The 10,702-nt window shown below is 40.1% G+C and overlaps 1 protein-coding gene across 1 annotated transcript; it reads left to right on the forward strand.

Moving 5' to 3' along the window:
- The first annotated feature begins 4,729 nt into the window (after positions 1–4,729).
- On the forward strand, positions 4,730–6,697 carry LOC113338643 (protein PHYTOCHROME KINASE SUBSTRATE 1-like). The gene has a single exon (XM_026584017.1). The coding sequence runs from the start codon at positions 5,016–5,018 to the stop codon at positions 6,480–6,482; it is 1,467 nt and encodes a 488-aa protein (XP_026439802.1). The 5' UTR covers positions 4,730–5,015; the 3' UTR covers positions 6,483–6,697.
- The last annotated feature ends 4,005 nt before the right edge of the window (positions 6,698–10,702 follow it).

A 10,702-nucleotide genomic window follows, 5' to 3' on the forward strand; every position in this document is an offset into this window, starting at 1 on the left:
GTTAATGGTGGATTCAACATCCTAGTGTTCTTTCATCACTCTTGTTTACTGTCTCCCTTCATTGCTGTTTTCTCAATTGTTCACTGTTAAACTTTCACTGTCCACTTGTTTTACTTCTCTAGTGTTTCTTTGTCATTTCTCTGCTTCTTTAACTTAACTGTTTTATTGTTTCTTCACATCACTGCCCTTGGCTTAGGCCTTGGTTTATTACACTGTCATTTTATTGTCTTTGCTTCACTGTTTATCTCCATTGTTGTTTGCTGTTTTGTGCCTTTCTTATCGCTTGCTGTTCACTGTTACTTTGTTAGTTCATTCTTTTTCTTACTTGTTTCCACTTGTTCACTTGCTTCCACCTTGGCCTAGTGCCACTGCTACATTTGGTTTTCTCCACCTCCCCTACCATCTTCTTATTTCCCTTGCCCTGCTGCTATCTGATGGTGCTCCTAGGCCTGCTACCTGGTGCTGCCAGTTCTCCCTTGCTGCTGCCTCCTGCATCTGAGTTTCTGCAGCTGTTGCTGCCACTCCACTTCTCTTGCCATGTGCTACAGCCACTGCTGCTGCTGCAACTGAGCTTGGCTCACAGCACAAGCCCAGTCCAGTCATTACAAAAGCCCACTGTTTTTCTGTTCAAGCCTAAGGCCCAGCCAACTAAACCCAGTTCACTCTTAAGGTTCAAAAGCCAAAGGCCCAGTTCATTCCCAAAGAACTCAAAGGCCCAAAGCAATTCATCAAAGCCAACTGAATCCAAGACCATTCCAAAACCAAAGCCAAGCCCACTGTGCCTAGAAGTTACCAAAGCCCAATAGCAAATTAAAGCCCAAAATAGCTAAACACTACAAAACACACCCAATCTCTGTGGATCGACCCGTACTTGCACGAGCTACAACTGACGACCGTGCACTTGCGGTATTACTGTAGGCCCGCGTTTCATTTCGCTTCAATTTTATACGCTTTCCCGGGTCCACCAGACGGAAATTCCCATAACGAGCAGGAGGATCCGCACGTATCTGGCTATCTGCGGTAGGACGCCATCCTTGCGGACCTGGAACCCACCCCCAAGCCCAGGGACCAACAACCTCAATAACAGTTGTGTGTCATTCATAGTCATGATCACGCTTGATCCGCTCACGAGTAGGAAACACCAGTTTGTTAGTAGAATTTTTTGTACTCGGGACGTACTTCACCTTAGCACCACTTACTTCACTCAGAAGGGGGATCTCACCACGAAGAGCGACAATATTCCGAAGACTCACACTCCACGGTTTACGATTCCTACTGTTAACATAGTCACCGAAAGACTTGTTAAAATTCTCAGGCGTATACCACTCCCTTTCCTCGGGATTGGGAACATAAAGAGTCATCATTGTCTCTCCTTTGCTCCGAAGATAACACTCCCTCAGTGCACGAAGATAATTCCCATGAAGTTGGGAAATAGAGCGACAGCGTGTGTTCTTCGAAGAACCCTCTCGACCAGCCAGCACATCATAATAAAAAGAATCCCCAGACTTGTACAAAGGCAACATAAGACCCGCTTCAAAGGCCCCCACCGTGGTCAGCAGGTGAAATTCATCAAACTTATATGTAGATATCATCTCATAAGTAATATCATCATCAGCAGCATAAAAACAAACATCGAATAGCTGAAGACCATGCTTTTCCTTGAAAACCTCCAGATCAATATGTTTGAAGGTCACTTTCTTCTCCCCAACATCAACGCTACGTATTTCCTGAGAAATATCTTCCTCCTCCACGGATCAGGCGCAGAACCCTTCGAAGGGTTTCTCTCGGAAGCTTTCCTCTTAGGATGAACCTTAGATACATCAGTCTTCGAAACCACTTCTTTCGAAGACCTCCCCTTGGGTTGAGACACTGGAGGGGGAGGTAGAGGATGTTGATGAGACGCGGAAGGAGGCGCCACTGACCGAAGAGGTAGAACATCACGCGTTCCCTTACGATCATCACGCGGATTAACTAAGGGACGAGAAACAGCATACCGGGAGCCAGGAGCCTCTTTTGTCCGGTCCCCCTTCTGCGTATTCCCTCTATGCGACTCAGCCCTCTTAGAAGTTAAGTGCCTCTGACCACAAGAAGACGAAACCCTATGAACGCGGGCATCACCTTGGGAAGATTTAGACGAACCTCCACCAGGCGGAGAAACATCAGGATCCCTACGCGAAGGAGATCTACGCGGACTAGGCGGTGGAGTTTGATAAGAAACCCGCGGACGGTCAGCCATGTCTGCGTAGTACACAAACAAGTTTCAGATTTCCGCGGAGACAAAACGAAAATCAAAAAACCCAATTTCATCAAGTTCTTCATAATCATGAACCAGATGGAAAATAAGAACAAAACCTAAATAAAATGGGGAAATAACAAATAGGGGCAAGCATGCACGAAGGAAGATATCATTACTGTTTGTAATGACGAACAGGGGAAATCATACACACACATATATATATATATATATGTTCTTCATCACAAACACATATAGCAACAACAGAAAACAAATATATTTTTCAAAAGATAATCAAACACGGTAGAACCACTTACCTATAAAGAAAAAATCAGGGTCGTGAAAAAAGCCTCGACGAACAATAGCAGCAGCAGAAATCTTCGAGGAACAACAACAGCAGCAGCAGAAAGCTTCGAGGAACAACAACAGTAGCAGCAGAAACAATTAATAACAAGGAAACAAAAGCAGATAACAAAAAATAAAAGTTCTGAGGAAAGAGAACCAATGAGATTTATGACTAGAGAATTTTCATATTCCTTCTCATATATATATACAAAGAGAAATAAAACCGCCCCACTACCCAAGAAGAAGTTATTGCAAATAGTGGGGAACGTGCCCTAAAATCTAGGAAAATAATAAAGAGAAGATGAAGAGAGTAACACGTTTTTTCTTCCCATTTCGACTAACCGCACAGTAGGATGAAAAGGGGCAAATTGTAGGTACACATTTCATCTTCCGACGCGTGTCCACAAAGACACACGTGGAGGACATGCGACCGAGAGCATCAAGATATGATATCACACGTGGACAGCCAAGAGACGCGCCTTATCAAGATAGCGTCGCCACCCACCAGATCCAACGGTAGAGGATCGAGGAGACAGAAACACTAGAACACTTCGAAGCACTGGAGGATAACCCAAGAGTCACTTTATCATATCCCCAGAAAGATCTAAGATCTACGGCTGGGATAGTCAGACTGACGCAGACAAGACAGGGGCAGAGGACAGCGGTCTACCGTGGACACACATCTCAACTACCCGCATTAAATACCCTCAAACAGCATACGTGTTAGTCAGCCTGTATTGGAAGCGCACATAATACTGCGTATCCAGACAGAACACGCAGATGCAGCCGGGAACACGAAGACTTCTGCGTGGGTGGCACAAAACACAAGAGGATAAGGTTATAACGGGCTTCAGAAGTGGACCCCACGTAACCTCCCTATAAATACCCCTCTCTCCCAAGTGAAGGGGAGGCCTAAAAACATTGATAGGAGAATAGGAGAGAGATAGAAAAAGTGTAAGTGAAGTTCCTCGTGCTACGCAGGCTTATATTGGTCTCAAAGTCATTCGACTATTTCTATAACCCTCATACATATAATGAAAAACCCAATCCCGTAGACAGAGATCTGAGTGATGAATCATATAAGTTAATCGTTTCATCTATATTCATGCATTTATACTTTATATGTTCAATTCGATACTTATGGTATATCATGTTCGTACACTTTATATTTCGTCCACTATTTATCTTATTGTATGAGCCAAGAACAATGATTGTAGTTGATGAGACGAGGAAGAGTATTAAAACTCTGAGTCAACAATTCGACATAACCTATCCATTCCCCTCAGGCGCAGCTTATTTACTGTATTGTCATGAGTCTGCGCGTATTATTTGTGAATACTCAGATGATGCCAGATTTTTGTGTTCACAGATAATAAAGACATAGATCCAAGCCATGTGCACAATGGGGTCAAAGAGTAATGCTCAAAAGTTTTTCTTTTAGAAAAATATAAGTAGTGGCAAATGAAATGTAGATGAACCATGAATGCCATGAAAATGAGGAAGAAACCTTTCACAATCTAGTCTGCAGCAGAGAAGAATGAAACGAACTGGCGTTACTGGAATAAAAGCTCTAATGCATACAAAAGCCATCAGTATTAGTCGTCAAGTACAACTTGATTGAGTTTAAGTCTATGGGACAAGGAGGCTTTTGGTGCAATCTTGGACCACCTTGGAGAGAAAGACATTGTATCAATGATCTGCTGGAATGTAATCTTGAGGAAGTAAATCGTCTGTATTACGTGGAACAAAGACCACCAGGCCTTGAACTATTATGGGATAACAATGCCAGTAAACGTGATTGGCACTAATTGTAAACTTTTTTGATCTATTGTTTTTTGTGCCTCCTTGGCATTGTGTTGTCAATTTTAACCAATCTTCAACACCAAAATAATGATGCATACACAAGTTGAGTGTGAGCAGCAATTCGAGGGAAACCAACTAACTTATTACATGAAAGATATAATTGTCAAAATCTGATCCACAACCTATGGACCCATGCAATTAGTATTGTTCCCATCGGCAGGTCTTTATATATTGAACACCTTCTCGAGAACTCCATTATAAGCCAAAACCACTGTTGCAAATTGCAAACATTATCATTCTTCTCTTCTTTTCATCTTCAAAATTTTCTTTTTTTGGGGTCTCTTTTGTTCTTCATTTCTTGTTTTTCATTTGAATAAACCAATTTTTCCTTTTCTTGTGGGTCTCTTTTCTTTTTCTTCACTCCAGTTTGGAATCTTTCCCTTGTTTTTCTCCCTTGTTTCAAGTATACACTAAAGACTCTCAATATCGTACTCATATCCAGTTCACAAGTAAGCTCATAAAAAAAATTGTCATTCCTACAAGATATGAAGTCACATTGAAGTCTTCTCACCCAATCCCATTCGTTGTGTTTTCTTCGATCTTCAAAGAATTTTTTTTCTATTGAAACAAAACCATGGAAACAGTTACTATAACACCAGCTTGCAAAGCAACTTTATCCTTCCAAAACAGCAATCCGGAACTTCGTGATCCGTCATTCTCTTCTTATCTTAGTAATGCAGCTGAGGAACCTTTCGTGCTAAAACTTTCTGAGGCAAGCTATAAACCAGATACCAAGAGCATTAGTATTCCTCGAGAGTCGTCTATGTATCAAGTAAATGCAGGCAGGAAGAAGAGTGAAGATGGTGAAATCGGCATTTTCAGTGCTGAAAAATACTTTGATGGTGTAATGGATGTGGATAAGACTAGAACCAAAGAGAACAGTGCAAGGAAAAATCATAACGTGAAAGGAGAAAGAATGAATTTACGCCGCGGCCCCAAATCCAAGTATGGAACTCCTAGTACATGTTCAGAGTTGAGTTCAAACAGCCAAAAAGCATTATTAAGAACTCCCAGTCGTCTAGACAGGTCAAACAGCAAGAATATTTTCGCTGCACTTGGTTGCAACTGCTATTGTTCTGACAAGAAATCTGTTGATGTTGATGAAAGCATTGGAGAGTACAATAGTAATGATCCACCAAGCTTCTTTGAAAACAGACGGTTGGATTCTCCTAAAGCCTTACGGAAACTACCAACGAAAGTTGACCAGCAACCAATTAGTTTTTCTCAAAGAATACAAACTTCACCAGAGTGGTTTAAGGAAGAACTTCCATCTCAGAAGTTCGATAAGTTGGGTCTTCAGTTTAACAAACAAGACTTGCTTCCTCTACCAAATTTAAATGCTGGAGTACTGGAGAATGTCGTAAACAAAGAAGAGAATAAACCACGAAAATCTTCGGATGTGTTCAGGGCTCCTATCTTCAGCAAGGAAGAAATGACGCTGAACCTGCAAAGCAAGTTAACTCTGTTGAACTGGGATGATAGCAGTCCAAAAGCAGAGAGAATTCCAGCAGTGCTGACACGCATCGAAATGGACATGGACGACGACACTGCCAGTGATACAAGTTCTGACCTATTCGAGATCAAGAACTTATCTGGGAACCTTAACAACCCATTTTTTCAGTCTAGTCAGGAATCAGATGATGAATCAACTTGTATGTCTCCCACTACATGTTACGAACCTAGTGAACCGAGTATCGAATGGAGTGTTGTCACTGAGAGTGCTGCAAATCTCTCAGTAGTTTCCTATTCTGGTGAGCAAAAGCCAGTAACTGAAAGCAAAACCCCGAATGTGTCAACCAAGAATGTAATACGCAAGGAGGTGCCAAAACGTTCGCTGATAGGATGCAAGAGTAGCAAAGCCGTGAAGGTGGTGACAGATGCACATCGCATTCCTAATAGACTGAACTCTGAGAAGCAAATGCAACATACGACTAGGTTTCAAGCTGAGAGTGCTAAGGTGAAGGAGTCTGACTCTATAAGCCAGCAACATTCTACTCTGCCACGGTTTGCGCGTGTTTCACATTCTCTGTACATGAACTAAGAGCATTGTTCTTTTTCTCGCCATCACCGGATTCAGGAGTTCAATGTCATTTTGTTGTATGTATGAATGGTGAAACCCCATCGTTTTACCTTCTAGTTAAATTATCTGTACTCTTGTGTATTGGATGTATTGTTTTTGCTGTAGACAAGTCTGTAGTGTTTTCCAGCATTAAATTTGAACCCACCAAATATAGGTGGTATAGCTTGGTACTGAAAGTTATGATATTCATCTAAGAGTTTCTACCACCATGTGAAGAAATTTCTGTCTATCAAAATTTTAATTTCAGCCACAAATCAAGTTGATCTGATGGAATGCGACATTCTAATGGACCCGGCATTCACTGTTAAATGCAAAAAAAAAAATTCTTATTTATTCTGATCAAAGAATTTGAAGGAGTCTATTTGCCGGGTCAGGATCTCATGAAGAATATGTGTTGTTCACCTTGCAACCAAATGTCAGCAATGTCGGACTATTTACACCCCGTAGGCCCTTACTAACAGACAAAAACTGCCTTTCCCTTCAAAAAAAAAACATAAAAGCTTGTGCCGACAACAGCTGCTCAACTAGTGATATAGTTTAGCGTTTGCACATTAGAGATCTTTTGTGCGGCTTATGTACGTAATTGGATTTTAATTCTGAACAGTGTTTTTGAGATGCTTAAGGATGGAAGTCCATAATTCATTGCAGACAAAATGACATTCTTCCAAGTTGTGAGAATCATCAACAGACAAAAACAGTCTTTGAATCTTATTAATTATCGTTTCAATGAGTAAATCATTGTCATTCACTAACAAAACCCGTATTGAATGGATAATAAAGAGGGGGAGAGGGCCAATCCATGTGCACAATGGGGTCAAGTAGTAATACTGTAGAGTTGTTTTCTTATAGAAAAATAAGTAGTGAGAAGTGAAAGTTAATGAACCTAATGGCAACTGCAAGATGAAACTTAGCTTATATAAAGACAATTCTCTTTATTGATGTTAGAAATTCTCTCAAAACTAAACACAAGCTCTAATCTTGTTCATATGATCAACCACAACTTTGGTAATCATATATATATATATAACTATGAATTCCTTTTCCTAGTCCTATTACCTTATTACATGTCTTACCTTTTCTTAGAACTAGATGACTTCTAATTCCCTTAGGATTACATCAATTTCCTATTCTTGTCCTAACCAGCTTGTTAGTGACTTCTATGTTGAAGTTTAACCAACATTCTCCCCGTTAAGCTTCAACCTTACCCGTGACATATCTTGTACTCCAATCAATTGTCTCATTTCTTCAAACTTGATCCGAGCTAATGCCTTTGTCAATATATCTGCTTTCTGCTCAGTTCCTGGTATGTGTTCAACGTTGATGATCTCCTTCTCGATACATTCTCGTATGAAATGATACCTTTTGTGAATGTGTTTCGTCTTCCCATGAAACACTGGATTTTTAGTGAGTGCAATTGCAGACTTATTATCAATCTTGATGAGAACTTTTTCAGGTTCTCTTCCTTTGATTTCACCCAACATTTCTTGAAGCCATATTGATTGTTTAGCTGCTTCTGTTGCAGCCATAAACTCAGCTTCACAGGATGAGAGGGCTACAGTGTCTTGCTTCTGTGAACACCATGTAATAGGTGCTTCACCTAGATAAAATATATGACCAGTTGTACCTTTTCCATCATCTTGGTCAATATTATGACTGCTGTCACTATACCCAACAATTTCTTTTGATCCTCCTCGACCATACTTCAATCCACAGCTGATTGTTCCTCTTAGATATCTCAATATCTGCTTTATTACATCACCATGAGACTTGCGTGGACTCTGCATATAACGGCTTGCTACTCCCACAGAGAAATCCAAGTCTGGTCTTGTGTGTAACAAGTATCTAAGGCATCCAACATTTCTTCTATAACTCGTTGGATCAATCTCAGCTTCTTCTTGTGCCTTTGAAACTTTAAGTCCAAACTCCACTGATATCTTAGTTGGATTACAAGTTTCAAGTCTTGCTTCTTTCAGAATTCTCCTTGCATAAGCTTCTTGTTTAATCTGAATCCCATCTACTCCTTGATGGACTTCTATGCCAAGGTAATACGTGAGTTTTCCGAGGTCTGACATCTCAAACTTTGATGACATTTCTTTCTTGAACTCATTGATCACCTTAAGGGAGTTGCCAGTCAAAAATAGATCATCTACATGGACTGCAATCACAAGAAGCGTTCCCTTTTCTTTTCTTCTGTATACTGGTGTTTCTTTAGAGCACTTAACAAATATGATTTCTCTTAAGATTTGATCTAACTTTGTATTCCAGGCTCGAGGAGCTTGTCTTAGACCATATAGAGCTTTTGATAACTTATAAACCTTATGCTCTTGTCCTTTTACTTCAAAACCTTCTGGTTGTTCAACATACACATCTTCTCGCAATTCACCATGTAAGAATGCTGTCTTAACGTCTAAGTGGTGAATTTCCCATGAGTTTGATGCTGCTTCTGCTATTAAGAGACGAATTGTCTCTAGTCTAGCAACTGGTGGGAAAACTTCATCAAAGTCTATGTCTGATTCTTGAACGTATCTCTTAGCTACAAGTCTTGCCTTATATTTGTTGACAGTACCATCAGCATTCCGTTTTATTTTGAAGATCCACTTAAGACCAATCACTTTTACCCCACCTGTCTTATCAACTAGAAACCAAGTCTTGTTTCTGTTGATTGAAATAATTTCTTCTCTACATGCTTGTGTCCATTTAGTCGAGACCTTTGCTTCCTGAAAATTCCTTGGTTCATCATTAACAGAAAGTAGCATAATCTCACATTCTTCTGCAGCTTGAAGAACATAATCCTCCAGATACTGTGGCTTTTGTATCTGTCTTATTGATTTTCGCAGTGGAATGGGTTGAGTTATTTCATCGATCTCTTCTTCTACTTCTTCGTTATTCTCAGTGTTTTCATTATTCTCTTATTCTTCTTGATTAACATCATTGTTTCCGTTGGTATTGATGATTATGGGTCCTTCGCCTTCATAAATTACTTGACCCCATCTCATGTGAAACATTCTTGGATCCCTACTTGGTTCATCATTAGTTTCTTTCCAGTTCATGTTTGCTTTTTCATCGAATACCACATCTCGACTCACTATTACTCTTTTCGTTGTTGGATTGAATAATATGTAAGCTTTGGATCCAGTCTCAATTCCTAGATGCACAAGAGTCTGAGATCGATCATCCAGTTTCTTAAGAGTTGCATAATCAACTTTTGCGTATGTTTTGCAACCAAACACTCTTAAATGATCTATGTTTGGTTTTCTCTTTCACAAACTTTCATATGGAGTCATGTCTTTCAGAGCTTTCGTAGGTATCCTGTTTATTAGGTATGTGGAGTGTCGTACAGCTTCTCCCCATAGGTAATTAGGTACCTGCATAGACTTTAAAGAACTTCTTGTCATCTCCATTAGAGTCTTGTTTCTCCTCTCCACCACTCCGTTTTGTTGTGGTGCATATGGTGTTGTGAGTTGCCTTTTGATTCCATTTGACTCACAAAACTTGTTGAACTCTAAGGAAGTGAACTCTCCTCCTCTATCAGTTCTAAGCATTTTGACCTCCTCTTTTAACTCTTTTTCTATCAGATTTCTGAAAGCTTTGAATCTGTCAAATTCTTCACTCTTTTCTTTCATAAGAATAGACCACATATATCTTGAGAAGGCATCTATAATAACAAATATGTATTTGTTATTTGCAAGGGTTTGTGGTGTAATAGCACCACATAAATCAGCATGAAGAAGCTCTAATGGCTTTGAGGCTCTGAATGTTGTTGCTTTTGGGAAACCTTGACGAGTTTGTTTCCCAAATAAACATGATTCACAGATTTTTGCGTCATCATTTATTTGTGGTAGTCCTCGAACCATCTTGTTATGAGACATTGCCTTTAAAGTTCTAAAGCTTATGTGTCCTAACCTTGCGTGCCACTTCCATGTCTGATCTTCCAGTCTCATATTCAGACATAATGACCTTCCAATCATGAGACTTATCTTGTAGAGTCTATTCTGTGAGCGTGAGACTCTAACTAAAAGTCTTCCACTTGGGTCATGAACTGTTAGATAATCTTGTCGCATTCTAACATCACATCCAACTTCTGGAGCTTGTCCTAAACTTAGAATGTTGCTTTGTAAGTTTGGGATGAAGTAGATGTTTGTGACAAGCTTCTGTTTTCCGGTCTTGCTCTGAAATAGAAT

The sequence above is a fragment of the Papaver somniferum genome, unplaced genomic scaffold (genome assembly GCF_003573695.1).
Source record: "Papaver somniferum cultivar HN1 unplaced genomic scaffold, ASM357369v1 unplaced-scaffold_19, whole genome shotgun sequence".
NCBI lineage: Eukaryota > Viridiplantae > Streptophyta > Magnoliopsida > Ranunculales > Papaveraceae > Papaver > Papaver somniferum.